The sequence below is a fragment of the Prionailurus viverrinus genome, chromosome F1, assembly GCF_022837055.1.
Source record: "Prionailurus viverrinus isolate Anna chromosome F1, UM_Priviv_1.0, whole genome shotgun sequence".
Lineage (NCBI taxonomy): Eukaryota > Metazoa > Chordata > Mammalia > Carnivora > Felidae > Prionailurus > Prionailurus viverrinus.
The window spans coordinates 35207954-35229429 of record NC_062577.1 but is presented as its reverse complement, the minus strand read 5'-3'; the positions used below and the strand labels follow the sequence as shown (position 1 = coordinate 35229429).

At 36.7% G+C, this 21476-nt stretch overlaps 1 protein-coding gene across 5 annotated transcripts in view; it reads right to left on the bottom strand.

The window, feature by feature from the left end:
* Positions 1-507: 507 nt before the first annotated feature.
* Positions 508-21476, bottom strand: part of PTPRC (protein tyrosine phosphatase receptor type C) — a 124844-nt gene continuing 103875 nt past the window's right edge. For all 5 annotated transcript variants that reach the window (XM_047839959.1, XM_047839961.1, XM_047839962.1 and 2 more), the window contains 13 exons: positions 19643-19679; positions 19449-19546; positions 18615-18740; positions 16601-16758; positions 16241-16376; positions 13745-13894; positions 9312-9402; positions 7917-8050; positions 7120-7254; positions 4608-4730; positions 4207-4385; positions 2981-3116; positions 508-1642 (listed from right to left, as the gene is read on the bottom strand). In XM_047839959.1, coding sequence (XP_047695915.1) covers positions 1367-1642; positions 2981-3116; positions 4207-4385; positions 4608-4730; positions 7120-7254; positions 7917-8050; positions 9312-9402; positions 13745-13894; positions 16241-16376; positions 16601-16758; positions 18615-18740; positions 19449-19546; positions 19643-19679 — 1779 coding nt within the window. In that variant the 3' untranslated portion in view covers positions 508-1366. The remainder of the gene's footprint in view (positions 1643-2980; positions 3117-4206; positions 4386-4607; positions 4731-7119; positions 7255-7916; positions 8051-9311; positions 9403-13744; positions 13895-16240; positions 16377-16600; positions 16759-18614; positions 18741-19448; positions 19547-19642; positions 19680-21476) is intronic.

The following is a 21476-nucleotide window of genomic DNA, read 5'->3' as shown; positions in this document are numbered from 1 at the left end:
TAATACTCTCTAGCTCCACCCAAGTCATTGCAAATGGCAAGATTTCATTCTTTTTTAATGCTGAGTAATACTCCATTGTGTATATGTATCACATATTCTTTATCCATTCATCAATCAATGGACACTTGGGCTCTTTCCATAATTTGGCTATTGTAGTCTAAGCATTTGAGAAATTCAAAGCAAATGCACTTTCGTTGTGATGAGCACTGGGTGATGTATGGGATTGTTGAATCACTATATTGTACACCTGAAACTAATACAAGACTATATGTTAACTATACTGGAATTAAAATAAAGTAAAATAGAATGGGTAAAAACAAAGTAAATGTACTTGGGTGAAAGTCAAGGATAAATTTTAGCATGGAAAATATGCATGTGCAATATTACATTTCTCATATCGGGATTGCATTCCAAAAAATAGCTAGATTAGGTTTCAAATGTAAATATTTCACACAAATACATTTGCATAATTCTATTTTTATCCTATGAATATTAATATCTATTGCATTTGTTTAAAGATGTTTATTTAAATTCAACTGCAACACACATAATTTTTGGTCAAAAGTATCAAGCAATGAATTTCACATATTATACAGAGATTACTGCAAAATTATAAACACCATGTGAGTATAACAAGATAGGCTTGCTTGAAAATTTTAAATTAGATTAAATGAGCTTGAAAGATAGGGACTAAATGCTAACATATGGAATGTAAGATTTCCAAATGTTAATATAGTTAACTTTCTTGTAGTAACTACACAAACACACACACACGCACACACACACACACACACACTACTTTTATGTCTATTTCTAGAAGTAAAATAGTAAACTATAAGATTTATATGAGTAGAACAAGGAGGACATCTTGAGGTCGTTTCAGAAATGTACATTTTATTCTTAGATCCCACACACAATTTATGATTTAAAAAATAGGTCCTTTAAGCTAAGTTAATATGTTCAACATAAAATGGGTTTTTTCTACAAAAAAAGGCAAGGTTTCTCAAAAGCACTTAAATTCACTTAAAAGCATCCTCTCTCCCTTTCCTGTTGCCATCTCTGTTTCTCTCTGTCTCTGTCTCTGTCTCTCTCTCTCTCTCTCACACACACACACACACACACACAATCTAAGTCTACAAAGATGTTATTTTTTGCTCAATGGTAGGTAAAATTTTAACATATGCAAAAGACTGTACAAAACATTTTAGCAAAACTATCTTAAATATGTTTCTACTGTAGCAAAATAGAAACTTCTCACAAATATTGGTCCAATGCACTTCATTAATCCACTGTTTATCTATTTTGCCATCCTACTCCTAGAAAAATAGAAATAACACAACACAATGAGTCCTGTATACATCTTTTCCTATGCACTTTGAGTTAAACCTGGACTCGCAGGACCATTGGCGGAATGTTCTGCCTCCTCAGGGCTACTTGTGACTTTAGCACCTTCATCTTCTTTATTTCCTTCATTGGCCTTATCAAGGGCATCAGGTGAACTAACACAATTAGCATCCTGTTTTGCTTTGTCCAATTCATTATCAAATTCAATTTTATCTTCTTGATTGTTGCTTTTCTTTATTTGTCCATTCTGGGCAGGATAGGCACTAGCAACGATATCGTATAGGAATTGGTATTGCTCCTAGTAAAAGAAAGAAGCAAGAAAGATTATGTAATTATTATAAAGGAGGTTTCTGTAATTATTTGTATATCAGATGAAAATTAGCAAGAACTATCAATTTACTTGGAAGTCTTGGTCATTCTTGCTTGTTCATTCCCCTCACAGGCCACGAGGTGTCTCACTTCCATGACATGGCCCAAGATGCCACTTTTTGAGGTTAATGCTTCAGGAAGCCTATCTTGATCTCCATAGGTTAAATTAAGTGCCCTCATTTGTGTCCTTCTTATAATCTCTGTCATTTCAACTACTACACTGTTTAATAAATACCTGCCTTTTCCTCATGCTAAATGGTGAGTCTTTTAATGGCAAGAGCACATAACAGGCACTCAGCACACTTTTAAAATCAATATATGCAAGTTTAGTGTCATACATAATTAAAAGCTGCATATATTTGAGTGAGTAGCTAAGTTTATATGGCGACTGGTTATTAATTTCCAGATTGCCCTCTGCCAGCTGCAGAAGATCCATGCTTGATTGATTACAAAACTGCCACACTTATTATCCTCTCTGAATCCACACTTCTTTGCAATGTGACTTTGCAGACCCTTTCGAAAAGAGGCGGGGTCGATCTCCACATTCTTAAAGCTGAGCTGCCCCTGTGACTTGCTTAGATAAGAAAATGCAGAGGAGGGCAGATTGTGCCAGTTTCAAGCCTAAACCTCAAGGGGTCGTGCGCCCTGCCACCCTACTCCTTGGAGCTCTACCGCTTTCACGTGCATATGCGTGGGCTTGTCTTTTGGAGACAGAGACCTGCATTCTACTCATCCCTGTTGCCAGAGCTAAGTGCCAGCGACTGCCAATCTGCTGGTCGTAGAGATCATTTTGGACAAGCCACGCTTAGTGGACATATCAACAGCAGCAAACCTATGAGTGAGCTTGGTCTAGATTGGCTGAACCTGATGTCATTGGCAGAAAGATTTCATTGTTCCAATATACTATTGAACTATAATAAATGTTTTTTTTTTTCTGCCACTAATTTTGGAGTGCTTTGTTACAAAGCAATACACATTAATACAGGAGTAAAGATGGGGGAAATTAGGGAATTCATGAGCGCTTGAAGAAATGTCTGACGTGAATTGCCATAACAAATTGCTGGCAAGCTCCAGTTAGGTCTCTTATTTATATTAATGATAATTTCATGTGAATCGTCATGTAAAAAAGGAATATAAAAAAGAATAGAACAGTGAATAGAAGACAAGAAAAGGAAAAGAAAGGAGAGGATTGGAGAAGAGGGAGAGAGAAGAAAGCGTCAAAATAAAAATGCAAAACACATCAAAAACAGCTCTAAGGTCTACTTACAAATGTGGGAACCATTCCTGGTCTAGCTCTGCGCAGAGATTTTACTACTTGAAAAACATCTATCACTTCTTCTGTTTCTGCACTTTCCAAGAGATTTAACAAAGCACAAAACAGTCCTGTTTGCTGAGATCCATCTCTGTAAGAGGAAAAAAAGATTTAAAAAGAAAATAATTCTACATTGTATGGAAAAAGTTATATTAGAATAAAAACTGAAAGGGAGAGATAGAATGCATTCTTCACTTCATGTTTATTGTAATTACAGTATTCCAATCTTGTAAGAGCAAAACATTTCTGCTAAATCCATTTTTCGGACAAACTTTTTTCAGTTTGAGATTATAATAATCTTATACTTAAAAAATAATTGTCTTAGGCTTTAAGCATATTTTTTCCTCTGTTTAACACCTTATAGATCATAATGCATTTTTATTTACATCTGAAGTTATTAGGACAACTTTCATAATTCCAATTTGCAGATGAGGACATCGAGATTTAGGAAAAAGAAAGACATGACTAGAAATCAATGAAACCAGAAATCCTGGACCCAATATTTTGTATATTATTAGACTGCATGCTTTTTCTCCTCCCTTCTGTTTTTCTAATGCTTTTACAAATGTCCACATTTCTGGATCAATAGAAAACTGATGCTTGGTGAAATTTTTCATTAAAAAGAGGACAACTCGATAATTTACCTGTGAGAAGCATGTTACATTATAATAAATATTCAATTTAAAGAATATGTTATTAGCAGGATTATATTTATTCAAGTCTTTTCAATTAATATACAATTTATAATATGTTTGCTGATGGCAAAGCATTCATTCCTCTGGATTCTGTTAACACCTAATAAAGTGGATCAGTGCATAGAAGCATAAATAAAATGTAATATCCATCCATCTGTCTGTTCATGCATCCTTCCATTCATTCATTAACTCATCCAGGACATATGACATTCCAGATTCAATGTTAGGCACTGGGACTGAAAGATGATATGACACTGGTAGTAAGAAATTTACAGACTAAAATGATTACACTATAATCATTTCTATCATATTTCTGTAAGAGCTATGCTGTGGGAGCAAACCTGAGAGAGTGACTGATTCCACAAGAGGCTTTCAGTGTGGGCCTGCATTTTATGTATTAGCATAAATAATCTAACGGGAAGTGTGGACCATGAAGTCAAGCATTATGAAGATTTTTTAGAGAATATGCTATCAAATCCCACCCACCCGCAGTGAATGAGGAGAGGCACATTCTTGTGATGCTTAGTTCCTTCAGTGGAATTCTTCTTGGGAAGTTTTTCTTTGAGAATCTGAATCATAGAGATTAATTCTTTGGGTTCTGGAGGAAGCTCATCCACATTCCAGTTATTATACTGGTACTGGTACACAGTCCGAAAATCTTTCCTCTAAAACCAGAAAAGAAGAGAACATTAACTCACGTAAGGTTCGGTCCCTCTAATAACTTGATAGTCACATTTTCTTCACAATTACTTTCATTTAACTCATCTTAAAGTTATAATAAAACATTATATACCTTTTGCTTTACTTTTATAGAGTAATGTTTATTAGTTCTTCTACCAGACCAATAACCAGATCAAAAATATATACTCCTGAAATTATTTATGTACCTTGGAATGTCTCAGTTCAAATACACGGAGGGTATAAGCTGAAGATTGGTTGGTGTCTTTCATATCAACTTGTATATCTCCATATGTCTGCTTTCCTTCTCCCCAGTACTGAGCACAGACTTCCTAGATAAGAAAGAACATGATTCAACACCTTCTTCACAAGTGTTCTGTTTGCTTTTTAACACATTGAGATCACCTCTTACTGTCTCCGTCTCTCTCCTCTCTCTCTTTCCTCCCATTCTATTAAGTTGAAATTACTAATTGTGTTCTAAAATTAAAAGTTGTCCATAAAACTCTACAATCTATCTTAAGTATCTTGGACATCCATTCTACAATACCTGGTGTTTGCTTGTGCAAATCAAGGGAACTGAGAAATACCCAAAGTGGCCAGGACATCACTGGAGTGGCTCTGTCACTGCTAGTGTAGGTCTTTGAGATTTGTTTCTCCCTTCCATACCCTTATTATCACCTCTTCAAAATTTATAGATTGAGCTGGTGTTGATCATGACCCCTGCCATAACAAGTCTCACTGTCCCTCCAGTGGTCTTTGAGGAAGGAGATTTCATCCTTTAGTGCTTTGTCACTGTATCTTGATGACCAACACCATGAGCAGTTTTTTATAAGTTAACTGCAAATCTAAGTAAAGGGTCAGATTGAAGAGTAGGTGGGTCACAAAAGTGTGTTCTCTCTCTGCAAATGGCTCTGTACCAACTACAGTCCCACAACTTCTGACAACAACAGGCAGATGCCTAAACTACCATTTCATTTTCCAGTTTTCACAGTTTGATGAAAAAAATAATTGCTAGAATACCATGCTGGAATTCCTAACAAGTTATTTAAAAAAAAAAAAGTAGGGTGCCTAGGTGGCTCGGTTGGTTGAGCGTCAGATTGTGGCCTGGGTCATTATCTCGTGGTCCATGAGTTTGAGCCCCATGTGGGGCTCTGTGCTGACAGCTTGGAGCCTGTAGCCTGCTTCGGACTCTGTGTCTCCCTCTCTCTCTGCCCCTCCCCTACTTGCACTCATGTGTGCTCTCCTCTCTCTCTCTCTCTGTCTTTCTCAAAAATAAATAAAAGAACATTTAAAAAAATAAAAAGGAAAAGAAAAAAAAACCATAAAATAAAAACAGCATTCCATGTCAGGGATAGGGAAACAAAGAGAAGACAGAGAGAAAGAGAAGGCATATAACTGCATGCTTATGAGAGTGTTCATTAAATAGGCTTTAACATAGGGGCGCCTGGGTGGCTCAGTCGGTTAAGCGTCCAACTTCAGCTCAGGTCATGATCTCTCGGTTTGTGGGTTCGAGCCCCACGTAGGGCTCTGTACTGACAGCTCGGAGCCTGGAGGCTGCTTTGGATTCTGTGTCTTCCCATCTCTCGGCCCCTCCCATGCTCATGCTCTGTCTCTCTCTGTCTCTCGATAATAAATAAATGTAAAAAAAATTAAATAAGCTTTAACATATGCCATATAATGTGTTAGGTGCTAAAACTAAGTAAAATCTACTACCAGAGAAATTTAGATAACTCAAAGTATTAAGCGGAAGATCAAATACATGTCATAGGCATTAAGCAGATCAAAATGGACCTTAGGTTCACCTCCAACTATAGAATTTTATAATGCTGAATATTACATGAACGTAAAGAAGGCAGGATTTAGATAAATTTTTAAGGAGTTCTATCTAAACTCCTAAATATAAGGAGTTCATATATCTAAATGTGCCTTCTATTCCCATTTTGATCCTTTTCTAGAAGGATCTAGAAGGATCCTTTTCTAGAAGAAAAGGATCAAAATGGGAATAGAGGGCACATTTAGATATATGAAATGCCAGTAAATTAAGTCTCAGTGATGAAAATGTAGATTGTGTGTTAAGATTCAGTCAGAAAACCTTCTTGTCCAGAATAGAAATTATGGAAAACATAAAAATATGAAGAAAATGGAAAGATATATGAGGGTCTGGTTATTGAGGGACTTCAATATCAAACTGAGGAGTCTGGTTCTCATCTTGAAGAAAATAGGAGGAAAACGTGTCAGTTGCTACTTGTTTGTATCAAGGAGCGACACAGAGACAGCTGTGCATTAGATGATCCACAGTTGGGGGTGGCTGGGTGGCTCAGTTGGTTAAGCGTCCGACTTTAGCTCAGGTCATAATCTCACGGTCTATGAGTTCAAGCCCCACATGGAGCCACTTCAGATCCTCTGCCCTCCTCCCCCCACCCCTCCCCCAACCCCTCTCTCCCTCTCTCTCAAATAAATAAATAAAACAAGAAAACAAACAGACAAGCAAAGTTGATCCACAGATGGTGTGCAGTACCAGACAAGGGCCACATGAGAGATGGTCAGAAACCAGACATGAGTTGCTAGAGGCCAACACTGGGATGGAAGATGGTAAGGATGAACAAAGGCAACTGTGTGACAGAAGGGTCAAAAACACTTGGGTATATCCAGCAAGTAATCCAAGAATGGCAAATGATATTTTATGACAGAAAAACAAAAAATATTCTTAAAAGTACAAACCTGGTCTCCATTCTTCAGCCCTGTCAGCATAACAATAACTTTGACTTTTCTTTGGAATATCATCTGCCAAAAGTCGCCAATGGTCTCTTTTAGTGGTCCCTGAGCAGCAATCATCACTTCAGGTTTCCAGTAACTCTTTAAAAGAGAGAGAGAGAGAGAGAGAGGGGAAGAGAGAGAGAGAATCTGTTACTCTCGCTCACTGGTGAGAGAGCGGTGGATTCTTAACATAACTATTTGGAAATATTGTCACTTAATTTGATATCCATGCTTTTATATAAAAACATTAAGATTCTTAGGTCCTAGAAACAATGTGGTATCTTTATGTAAAATACTTATTTGGTTTATGACAATACTTAGCTAATAGTATGAAATCAAGTTTAGAACATACACTATCCTAACAAACCTAACAAGTTTTCCCTTCCAAAAAGTTTTAAAAAGTTAATGTGGTTGAAAAAGAAAATACATAAGCATTTCAAATTATCTTCATCATGTCTGTACCTAATTGATGTATTTTCTCAAACTGTATTATTTTTCAAACTAATATGAAGAGTCATGTTTGTCATAAATTGTAACCAATAAGCATTGTTTTATTTTGTATCAACCCATTAGGTTTGGATATCTTTAAGTCTTTCAGTAAGTTAAAATATAGTATTAAAAATTAACACTTTTTTATCAATCAATATATAGTTATGGCTAAGCTCATAATTCTTTTATAAATTCACTTAATGAATGGCCATAGTAATATAGTAGATTTTTCAAAGGGTTAGATCCTGGGCTTTGGAAATTTAAGTACCTACCATTATAAATGACGCATTGATGTATTTACTTGTTTCTTCTGAGTCACTGTCATCATCAGAAGATTCATCTGAATCATGCTCACTCTCTTTGCTCATCTCTAGTTCATGTTTAAGTGCCACTCTGTTAAAGTCATCTATGTAAAATAAATTAGTAGTAAGTCTTTCTTTAAAAAATCAAATCTCTGCTTGATTGTCAGGTAGAAATTAGAGAAGTGACAGATTGCATCATGGAAATTTACTAATCTATATGAAATGAGACCCTACATAAAATTCAGTTCTTAGTGATTAACAGATTATAAAAACGCAATCTAAGAAAAAGAAGGTCACAAAAAGTTTCTTGGAAAAACATGGGATATACCTCTGTGTTAAACAACAGATAGATACCATAATATTCCAATATATCATTTGATCTTTGACACATATACTTTAGTTTCCCATGAAATATCATCATTCTGCTAGATATAAGCTTAAATTCATAAAGAAATTAAAGAAATGCATAGTTTAGGTAAAAACCTAATTTCTTAATTATGTCAATTAACATCAAATTAATAATCTAACAAGTATCTCAGATGACTTATTATTTAATCAAGAAAATTATTTAGTCCCATAATTTCTCACTTTCTCAATCTCTTTAATCTATAATTTCCTAATCAAATGATCTGATTAGCTATATAACCATCAACTGCAGATTTTGAACTAATATTTATAAGGACTTCAGAAATTAACTAGGTCAACCACATATTGATATGATTTACCCAGCTGTCTAGTTTATTAGCTTGGGTTATATTTTCTCCATGCTAATTTTACTTTACACCAATGAATAAAATTATAGTTTTATCAGACATTACCTACCGATTCTTAAATAACAGAATTCAAGTATGGAAACTGTACATGCATTGATCTGTTAAATTTGATGATTAACAGTTTATAAGCTAGTTTCTACCTACTGTCAATCTCCCAGATAGAAGGAAGGGATGAAGAGAACACAGAAAGAAAAAAAGAAGTAATTTTTGCTACTGGCAATTACCCTGAAACAAACAACTGAAATTAACTAAAGATGAGAGAGAACTAGTAAAGAAGACTAGGCCTTTTTTTCTCCCACTGCAGAGGATACGTCTTTCTGACAACGCATTTCAGAAATAATTGGTAGAATGAAAATACTGAATACAGTCTATCCTCCAAAGTCCAAAATTCTTTGGACTTGGACTTTCAAAGAATTTGTTATAATTAAATATAAACAGACTCTTAGCTATTCTCTACTGTCAATCCAATGTTGAAAATTTGCTTCAACGAAATTTGTGTGTGTGCATCTACATTAAGCAAGTCCAAAAGAGAGTTTAATTCTAATACCAAAAAAAAATAAAAAATAAAAATAACATAAAATGAACTACATACATGGAATGATGTTAGAATTCCTGTTTTTACTTTTATTTTGTTCTTGATTTCCAATGTGCTGTGTCCTCCAGCTCCTATATGAGGGAAGTCTCTGAGGGTAAAAAATAGAATGGAACACTCCTTTTAAGATGTAAATATTGCTTTTGTTTATTATTGTGACATAAGATGCTCCCTAAAGTATTTCATCAAGTTTTGTGAAATTTACATGCATTTCCCATAGTTCACAATTTTTACATTTGCCTCTGAATTTTTCCTTTTAATTGTTCAAGCATTTAATATGTATTTTTTTTTAATTTTTTAATGTTTTATTTATTTTTTTTGTGAGAGAGACACAGAGTGTGAGCAAGGGAGGGGCAGAGTGTGAGGGAGACACAGAATTCGAAGAAGGATCCAGGGTCTGAGCTGTTAGCACAGAGCCCGACATGGGGCTCGAACCCACGAACTGTGAGATCATGACCTGAGCCGAAGTCAGTCGCTTAACCGATTGAGCCACCCAGGCGCCCCAGCATTTAATATTTTTGACATGGAAATTTTGAACTAAATATATACAATTATATAACAAAATATGTTTCCTACTAAAGAGCTGATGAAAAGCAAAATAGCATGGTTTGTTCTTGTATAAGTTGAAGCACTATGCAGATGTTGATTATTATCCATATTGCAAGGGGTAACGGTAAATTATTTTTAAACGATCATAAATAAACTCTCCAGATACGGCATTCACAGGAGATTTGACCCATGCTTCAAATAATTGATAATTGATTTGTTAATGCCTTCCCTACTGCTTTTCCTCTCACTCACAGTTGCTAATCAGTCAGCAAGACCTATCATTTCTGCTGGTGAAGCTCTCAAATCATTTTGCTTTTCTCTCTTTCTACTTAGTACAGTCCACTTTGATTTCTCACTTGAAAATGTCAACAGTTTCTTAACTGGCCTCTTTATCTTCAATCTCCCTTGCTCTAATCCTCTTAAAACTTGAAACAGAGTCCACTGAGGCTCCTCAGAGGTCTCCCATCATTGGTAGGAAGTATTCGACCAATCCCTTTACTACTGCACAAAAACCTTAGGGAATGCACTCTTGATTGTCTGTCCCGCCTCACCCTCTGATAGGCCCCTTCCACTACAGCCAAACCAACGTCCTCAACTCCCCCTGGGAAGGGGTTGAATTGTCCTGAATCTTAGCAGATTCGCACGTGTGTTTTCTGCTTGGACTGCCCTTTCCCTTGTCACTCTAACACTTACTTGCCCTTTAGCTATCAGTTTAAGTGTCCTTTCTTCTGAAAGGTCTTTTTGCTTTCAGCCCTTTCTCCCCATTGGTCCTTAAATAAATATTTGTCAACTGGATGAATAATCTAAACCAAGAGAGCTCATCATGTACAGTTTAGCAGGATTTTATACACATACAAACATATGTGCATGTGGATGTACATGTGAGTGTGTATATATATGTATATGTATATATACATATATATACACATATATATATTTTTTAAATATGGTTTGCTCTTTCAAACTAAATATGGCACCCTGTTTCAAACCCCATTTATTGCTGTGTAACTGAATGAATGAAAACCTCATCAGTGAATACTAGGCCACTTGAACACTTCCATGAACTGCTTGAAAGCTGATGCCTTGGAAAGTATTACAACACTTTTTTTGCTCTTGTCTGAACAGTCACCCAGTGGTCTCTTCCCTCTAGTCAATACCCAGTATTATAGATAAAACTAATGGTTCGCCTTCCTTGAAGACATGGAGGGGTTTTCACACCTCAGTCTGTGCTTGTTTCAGTTGCTACGAGTCTAAGCCTCCCAGGGCATCCATATTCTCTAGAGCTCTACTACTAAATAATTACCTAAATGATTATCCTAGAATACAACAAACTCAATGTCTTATATCCCATCAACCAATGTCTTCCTCTCTGCCCTCTGGTGCTCATGGTCTGTTGTCAACAAACTGCCATCCATCTTAATGCTTTTCTTTCAATAGTCCCTTCACCTTTTTTCTGGGGAGGGGGCAGGTGTACCAAGTGAAACTTGAGTGTCCCTTGAGAACATCGCCAAAAATGCAGTAGTTCTTTAAAAAAAACCAAACAAATTGAATTCTCCCCTCATACCCCATATACATCACAGCGTGAAAAGATATGTGCTGTCGGTTTCTACTTGTAAACCATTTCTACTCATTTCTCCTTCCAAATACCCAACTACTTTGATTTTCCTGAAATCACGTCACCTTCCTTTAACCTTTTTTAGAGGCTTCAGGTACTAATTACTGGATCACCCCACCTCCTTTAGTTTCAGACTTGTTTAATTTTTCTCCCCAGGTCTGTCATCATTCTTGTTTACTTCTACATTGACAAGCATGATCTAGCCAACACTCTAGTCTCTTCACTTCTCAGCTTCGTTACCTCCTATGACCTTTCCCTCCACTCCTCTGCCGTCCACTTTCTCCATTCTACCTTTTTAAGTTTCATTTCAAATGTTCATTTAAAAATTGCAATTTCAACCATCCCATTATTGAAGATTACCTCTTTTCTTCCCTGTCATTTGTTCTAGTATCTTCAGTTTAGCAACGTGCAAGTCTATCAAAACTTCCCATATACTGTCCTTAACATTTTCTCTATGTGCCCAAGGTCCTTCTGTGGCCAGTTTGCTCTTTATCATCCACCACTGTATCATTCATTTGCAAACACCCTCAATTTCTTCACCTGGGACTTTCAAACTGTCACTTTAAGAAATCCTCTGTGGGAGTGGGGGATGGGCTGGGTGGCCCAGTCGGTTGAGCATCTGACTTCAGCTCAGGTCATGACCTCGCAGTTTGTGGGTTCAAGCCCAGCATCAGGTTCTGTGCTGACAGCTCAGACCCTGGAGCCTGCTTCAGATTCTGTGTCTCCTTCTCTCTCTGACCCTCTCCCACTTGCCCCCTGTCTCTCTCAAAAATAAATAATAATAAACAATTCAAAAAAGAAAAAAGAAATCCTAGATGGGTTTAACTCAACTATCCGCATGCACAGCCCCTGTTTTCAATGTTTCTGTAGAAAACAATGAAACCAGATGACTCTCTTTAAATTCATGACCATAAATTTCAACTTTCTACCTTGATATAACTATTTCATATACTTTCCCCTTTCTGAAGCATAAGCTTTGCTTTGCTCTTCTTATCTGTGTACCCCTAAAAGTTTAACTGATGATCTCTTGCTTCATACCCTCTTTAGAAAAAGCAGGCAATTGGATGAGAAATGCCTCAACTTCCTATCACCAATTCTACGAACTGACCAACATCTCTACTCTCATCTTCTTTCTACCTTTATGCTTAGATGGAATAATTTCACTGCTCCCATCAGTTATAGTCTCTGGGTTACACTCTCTCACTATGTCTATCTGCAAATCACTTTGACTCTTATGCCCAAAATTGTACAAAGGGAGCAAAATTGTACACAGAGCAAAAACCCAATCATATTTGTTCAGTGAAAGAAGTTACTCTTTCAGTGGCTTTACGTAAGAATGTTTAAATGGCATTCATAAGTGTTTCCAAATGGCATATAGGGGGGCAAGCAGAGTTAGTGTACTGAATACGCTTGGTTTATCAGCTGAAAGAGCAAGAAAATAGCAATTAAACATCCTTCCCCTCAAGACTACTCTGGTAGACTGCTAGTTCTTACACGATAGTACAGGTCTTCTGGTGGATTGTGTTACGTGGTGATTATTATATGCTTCACCTCCACCCCCCACCTCATCCTTACTTTGAGCCAAGACATTAAACAATTCTGCATCCGATTAAAAGCATGTTCCCTGGTCTTGTGAAACTCTCCAATTTGACCAGTTTGGCAGTTCACAGACAGTTTCAGTAAACTTGATATCAGTAGTGAAAGAGAAAAGGTACAAAACATTTTGTTTGGACAACTGAGCAATCTGGAGATAGCTCCACAAATTCTTGGAACGAGTGAACTACATCCTAGGCTGGCTTTCAGAGTAATTGCCTAATAAATAGGTTAGGACACATGTATTTATCCTTTAGTTTCTGTCTACCAGCTCCAGCCAGTTAAACTTCCTAAGTAGTCATAAACTCCTCTAATTATTTCCTTTACAAACCCAAACCAGATGTAGTTTTAAAAGGTGAGATGCTACATTGCCTTTGGCAGACCAATTTTGTGGGTATTACTATTATTTTGACACTTTATTTTATACCAGCTTAATGAGAAATAGTTAAGAGGGGAGGGCTGGGGACGCATTTCTAAGCTTAAACAAGTCTCCTGCATAACAGCTGTTATGTTTTAGGTATTTCTCTTGAACTCCCTTTGTCTTAGTTTCCTCATCTGTACTCCATTGGTTATGGTGAGGCCCAAATTCAGGAATCATGCCGAATGCACAGCCCCAGAAAATAGCCCTCGTGAAAGTTAACGTTAGTAACTATTATTATTGCTATCACATCATTACCTGGAATTCAGCCTCTAGGGGAGATGGCTCACTGGGGGGATCTCTTTTCTTCATGTTAAGTAGATATGGATGTAATTCAGACAAACTCACTTCTGTTTCCCCAAATTGGTTGTATTCCACCAAGGCCTGGTGGATCAAGATATACTGTGCCTACAATTTCAAAGAAAAATATGGATAATTAATTGATAACTTCTAGTCTTATGAATCATATTGAAATAAATTATGCATCTCTATAATTGTGCTCAGATTGGGACAATGTTTGTAAAAGAAAACCAATGCCCATAACATTTGAATAGTATGGAATTTGGCTCTCACAATTCTCTGGAATGTGAGCAAATTCCACTTCAGATCATTTTTTCAGAAAAAAAAATAGCTTGGTACATAGATTAAACATATACTATGTAGTGCATAACTTTTATTTGATTCCTAAAAATTAGAAAACATTACCTGTTACTTCCTTCAGTGACCATTATTGAGCCAGTGAGTCAAATTACTAATATATAAAACTATAATAAATATCTAAGAGGAAAAAAATCAAATTGATACTCCATACAACACATTAGAAAAAAAAAGCTTCCTAGAATCTTTTAAAATAGAGAAAATTATCAAAAAAACACAATACACCAAATCCACATTTAACAACTCCCAACATTTTTATCATATTTGAATCCACTATTTTTAAATAAGTGACAAATTTGTGATAACATTCAAGCCTCTTCACCTACTAATGTTAGTTTCCTGAGTTTGACTATATCCTTTTAGCCCATTTACTTTTTCCACAGGAAATAATTTTTCCTTTTGTTCCTGGTTGACAATCTATTTTTATTCTTCTATAGTGACACCCATGTATCTGTAAGCAGTGTACAAATTTGTGTGCTTTTTTTTTTTTTTTTTAATTTTTTTTTTTTCAACGTTTATTTATTTTTGGGACAGAGAGAGACAGAGCATGAACGGGGGAGGGGCAGAGAGAGAGGGAGTCACAGAATCGGAAACAGGCTCCAGGCTCTGAGCCATCAGCCCAGAGCCCGACGCGGGGCTCGAACTCACGGACCGCGAGATCGTGACCTGGCTGAAGTCGGACGCTTAACCGACTGCGCCACCCAGGCGCCCCATAAATTTGTGTGCTTTTTAAAAATTGTGTAAATTGGGGCGCCTGGGTGGCTCAGTGGGTTAGGCATCGACTTCAGCTCAGGTCATGATCTCACGGTTCGTGAGTTCAAACCCCGCATCAGGTTCTTTGCTGTTAGTGTAGAGCCCACTTCGGATCCTCTGCCTTCCTCTCTCTCTGCTTCTCCTCTGCTTTTGTTCTCTCTGTCTCTTTTTCTCTCTCTGTCTCTTGAAAATGAATAAACATTTAAAAAAATAATAATAAATAAATTAAATTAAATGGCATAAATAATATCTTACATGTTTCATTTGGTGACTTTATTCACTCTTTGTTTTCATCTGAACATGTAACCAGATAGATAGGTACAGACTAAGATTATTCCTTTCACTGTAGCATAGCATGCAATTGTGTGTCCACGTATTGTTTGCCCTTTATCCCATAAAGTGCTTCCTTTTTTTCCCTTTTGCTAGTCTATCAATGCTGAATTTAACATTCTTTTTTTTTAAAGTTTATTTATGTATTTTGAGAGAGACAGAGTGTGCGTGTGAGCAGGGGAGGGACAGAGGGAGAAAGGGAGAGAGAATCCCAAGCAGGATCCTAGCTCTGAGCCCAGTGCAGGGCTCAAATTCACAAACCGTGACATGAGCCAAAACCAAAGTTAACCGACTGAGCCACCCGGGTGCCCCTAATGAACACTCTTGCACGTGTTTTTAGTTATGCACATTTATAAGTGCTTCCCTTGGGTATATACATACATGTGGAATTGCTGGGTCAAGTGCAGGTATTTTCAATAATAACCATCCCTTACAATTACTGGTTACATACTTGTGCCAGAGACTCGCCTATGCATTTTCCTTGGATTACCTTTTTGTCATAACTCTATAGGGTAAATATATCACTGTGTCCATTTTACAGATGACTTAACTGAGGCACAGAAACATTAGAAACTTGTGAAACTGTACATACCATTAAGAATTAACAGCAAGATAGGAACCTTGGAAGTCTACTTCAAAATCTGGGCTATTATTCACTCTACTACTCCGTGTCCCTAGCTCTAATTTTATGAGATGCTGTCAAATTAGTTATCAGTGTTTTTGTTTATTTTTTTCCTAACATGTGTAAATGGTATCTTATTATTAATTTGTGTGCTTGTTTGTTCACATATATTTATAATCATCCTTCTTCTGCAGGACTTTCAGCCACTAACACGAAATGTTCCTAACTATAATTGGTGCTTATCAATTGATTTAGTTTTCATGAAATAAAAAGAAAACTATTTTCACTCAGTTGAGAAGAATTTGGATTTCTTTTAAGATCACCATTCCCGCCACAAAAAGACTTCAGTCAAAAAGCAAAAGGGATAACAGTGATTGAAGGGGAGCACGTACCTCCACTTGAACCATCAGGCACCTCTGTCGCCTTAGCTTGACGACATAACCATAAACGTCCACTTTGTTCTCTGCCTCCAGGCCTTCTAGCATGGCGTCAATTCCAATATAAGTGCCTGTGCGTCCAACACCAGCACTGACAAAACAACAAGCGAACAAACAAACAAATAAACAAAGTGAAGGCATGATCATGGTGGGGAAATGAAAAGACAACAGGGGTGAAGCAGAGGAAAGGATAAAAGTCTCTCCTCACAGACTGTTTTCCAAAACAGCAATCGCCAAAGGGAAGGGTGTTCTCTAACAGCCCAAGAGGAAGAGTTGGGACAGCCCTGGTGCCGGCCTTGGGAGTTCTCCATGTACCTGCAGTGCACCACAATGGGGCCACTGAAGAAGTTGCTGAAAGCGTTCACTCTCCTTCTCAGCTTGAGGAGCAGGTGAGGATCCTCAGGAACCCCGTGGTCAGGCCAGCTGGTGAACTGAATGTGAGTCACCTCTCTTCCGGTTGCTTTTTCTTTTTTCTAGGGGAGAGATAATTTTTTCTCTGAGATGATTTTCTTGCAAGCAAATTATCTGACATAAATAAGTGGGGGCAGGGGGGAATCCAGTATCAAAAACTCCTCATGCAAAGGTTTTCAGCCATTATTACATTTTTTTCTTTCCAGTTAATCACCAGGAGTTGAGATGTCATGCAGGGGTGGCATGCACTAACCAGCAAGCAATAACTTACCAGCAAGGTAAGCAAGGTGTGGTAAGTTCGTGGAAACTGCTGGGAACTTTCATGCTGCCATGCCAAAACCAAACAGCAAAAACAAACACACACACCAAAAAATGGGAGTGTGGGTAGGTGGAAAAAGATGTGAAGTAAAGACCATTCTCACAGTTCTTTGAGATATTTCCACTTGGTAGGTCAGCAAATTTTCTTCATGTGAAGAAAGTCTGATTAATTGTTCTGTTAATGCTATACTTCTTAGCATTAGAAAGGTCAGCTCAGACTGTAGAGAGACAACTGAGGAAACTCAGCCCCAGACTACAGCTCGTATTTGTCCCAACTTCAAGATAATTACTACAAGATGAGTAATTCATAGTTCTCTGACCTGGTGTGAAGAAGAACCACCTACATTTAGGTAACAGAAGAAACAACAAGACTTGGGTGGTTGTAATTGTCTGATGGGAAATGATTATGTTAATTAAGAATAATGATGAGACTAATCAATACAACCAGATCTACATATTACCCATAAGTATGGATGGGGTGGGGGTCTCATGCCTAAGTCCATCATGTATTTAACCACAAACTATTGGTGGTGGAACCACTGTTCCATAGCCCTCTGTGGCCCATAGTAGTTAGTAATGCCATGGGAGCCTTAGAAGGCTTTGGAAGAAATATATAATTGAAAGGGGTTGTTTTTGCATCTTTAAACAGCTTTAAGATATATTCACATAGCATAAAATTCATTCATTTAAAGTATAATTTTTTTTATTATATTCCCAGACTTGTACAATCATCACCACTATCTGATTACAGGACGTTTTCATTACCCACTCCCAAAAGAAACTCTTACTGATTACAGCCATCCCTCTTCCTGCTTCACCTCCCTCAGTTCCAAGCAATCCTAACCAGCTTTCTGACTCCATAAATTTGCCTATTCTGGGGACGCCTGAGTGGCTCAGGCGGTTAAGTTATCTGACTCTTGATGTCGGTTCATGTCATGATCTCACAATTTGTGGGTTCGATTCCGACATTAAGCTTTGTGCTGACAGTGCAGAGACTGCTTGGAATTTTCTCTCTCTCTCTGTCTGTCTCTCTCTCTCTCTCTGCCCGCCCCACTCTATCTCTCTCAAAATAAATAAACTTTTAAAAAATTTGCCTATTCTGGATTTTTCATAAAAACAGTATCCTAGAACATGTGAGGACCTCTGTTTTAACTATTATCTAAAGCCCTACCGACTGTTTTTTTCCAAACTAACATTTTATCTTTACTACATAGTTAGTGCTTTGTATTTCTTACAGTAGTCTTTAATTGTGCCATGTGTATATTCTTTCCATAATGGTAATTAATAGACCCATAGAGAATAAGGGCCATTTTACCATTCATTCAATAATTCAGTCATTTATTCAACACACTTAAAGAGCTCTTTTCTTTATATGTCAAGAGTCATAGAATTATAAATACTTTTGATGGGACTTGGACAGACAGATCCCACTTTCACCAGTGATTTAACTTGACCTGCTGGCTTGTGTTCTAACCCAACTCCTCCTCCTGTAGGTTGTTAAAAATAATTTTTCTTAGATATAATTTCTCACATTTAATTCCATAATTGTATTTTTAGACAAACCGTATGAAAATAAAAATATGTGATAAAACAAACTCACGTTTGTAATGTTCAACTTCTGAATGATATAATCTGGACACCTTTTGTGCTCGGTGATCTTTACCACAACATCTCCAAAAGTCCGTGTGCCCTCTTCCATTGACGGCCAGTATTCTGCACACTTGTTCTATATTTTAAAAAATATTAATAATTTTTGTTTTTCATTTAAACAAATGTATGTATAAAGGCTCTTTAAAAAACAAAACAAAAATTATTCATCTGAAATTCTCAAAATATTCATGTATTCTCCTTTAAGTACATATACACCTTAAGCTGTGATGGTTGAAATGTATTCCATTTCCCATTAATGGCCCTGATAGATTTCCTTCATACTACGTAGCCAGAGGATGATCTTCCCAAGCTTAGCTGCATATTAAAAGGAGATGTGCTCAGTTGTCAGCAGAAATGATGTGGTTGCATGTGGTTAATTTCAGGCTGGAGGATAGGGAGGCTTTCACGCTTCCTAAAGTCCCATTACATGAATTACCACGTATCTGCCCAAGGACAGTTTTCTTTCAAGTATTCTCAAGTACTTGTGAAATCATTTCACAGAAATGCACTAAACTTGTAACAATAGTGCAAAGAAATAGGAGTCAAATGTAAGTCCAGCAATTAAGCAGAAGCACTTAAATTTTATTCATATATACATATATTTAGGTATGGACACTATTTTTCTACATGTGTAAAAAGTTCAAATCAAGTGTCATACTGATTAAAATAAAGAACTGTCTGTTTTTGTCATCCATCCAGCACGTGTGTGTGTGTGTGTGTGTGTTTTGAAATACGATTCAACACTCTCTTTTTCTAAACCCAACCTTTACCCTATGAATCCTACCCTGTTTCCTTCTTCACATCGAGTGACCATGACAATGACTGTGGCTTTCTGTTCCCAGATCATCCTCCAGAAATCATCAACAGTTTCATCCCTGGGACCTAGGAAGTAAATAAACACAAACTGATAAGAAATATCTTCTTAACTGCGCTATGAAACAATTTTCAAAAAGAGTGTTAAACTGTCAGATAAATTACCTTGTGCAGCAATGTATTTCCTGGGTTCTTTGAAACCCTGTTCAAAAAACACACAAAGGCATATCATTTACTGAACACTCAATTATTTCTTTATGTGCAAAATCATGAGTTAGAGGAAGTTAATTTAGATCCCCCGTCTCTTGGTTGTGGATTTCTCAGGACATTTTCAAATCATAAGGGGGATTTTATTAACTCATGGTCACCCTTTAAACTGCACCAAACATGTTAGCACTTACAAACACCATTCTTGACCTTTATGTATCTTTGCTATATATCCAAAACAATTTTGAAAACTGGACTTCATCCTCATCCTGTAAATTCATGCAGCAATTTACAAAAATAATCCAGACATTCTTATATTTTATGTCCTGACAACTCAGAGCACCGTCTGTTACAGTTTAAACCTTCTTACAAGCCATATTGTTGCTTTGGGGATTTTTACTCAATTTCTTTCAATAAATCATTGTGAGATATCCCCACACATCTACCTTTTAACTAGCGCTGGGATAGACCACCGATTCCCTAGACTCCTTTTCTGCCATTGTAGATAAGAGACAGAGTGACTTTAATTTCATTACCTACAATGTTTGCTTTTTCCACTCCTATTACCAAGGCAAAGAAGGATGACAGAGGCAAATAAGATATTGTGCTAGTTTCTTCCAAATTATCTCATATTCCTTAAATTCACCTGAGCAATCAGAGAAGCCCTTCAGAGAGATAACCTTCGCCCATTAGATGAAATATTGTTACATGGGCTAACCTTCTCCCATTAGGTGAAATATTGTTACATGGGCCACAAGAATTCAGGATTAATATTAGTAACTTCTTGAAACTTCTATCTCATGACATAGTATTATTTATACATTAGCTCATTCAACACTTATTTATTAACGGGCTACAATATGTCAAGTACCTATCTAAAAGCTGAGACACATTTTTCAGGAACTCCTAGTTCTGCTGGAGCAGAACTTATTTACTTATTTACAAATAAGTAAAAGTCAATACCATAATTCCCACATATATTTGAATAGGAAATATAAGGGGTTTTTCTCAGAGATTATCTAAATCCTTATAAAATCTTCTGTCAATTACTTTACTTTGAAAAACAACGTTTGGAAGAAACCCTATATACTAAAATAAAGTTTATCAATGCTAATTGTGAAAGCCTACAGAAGTCACCTGCAGAATCGGTTAAAATAGAGGTCAAAATTATGGCACAGTGCTAGTAATTATCTTTAGACAATGACCTCACATTTGTAACTGTTGCTTGTGATTATAAACAAGCCTTTGAGGATAATATTAAAAAGGAATGAAATAAGAAATGGTATAAGAATATCATAAGCACATGTCATTTGTTGCGTGGGATAGAGCTTACAAGGAGAACAGCAAGCAAGGATACAAAATTGTCATGTATCAAAGTTGATGGGAGGCAGGACATTAGTACAGGTTAAAGTGATGTCTTTAGGGACAGAATACTTGAGAAGAAAAGTCCCAGCCCTGCTTCTACTTGTAAAAATGTTTCATAAATGATCTGAGTAAAAAATATTCTTAAATATTTTTTTTTCATTTTACAGAATATGTGTGTAGAGGATTCAATAGCATTTTTCAAAACTCATATCTACTCAGAACGTCAGGGTGTGAGTTCATTTGCAAGTAAGGTCTTTGTGGAAGATAAGGCTATAGCCCTCTGAGGCTGGGCTCTAAATCTAATGACTGGTATCTTCTTTTTTTTTATGTATTTTTTTTTTTTTTACTTATTTTTGAGAGACAGAGAGAGAGAGAGAGAGGGAGGGAGGGAGAGAGTAGGAGCGGGGAAGGAGCAGGGAGAGAGGGA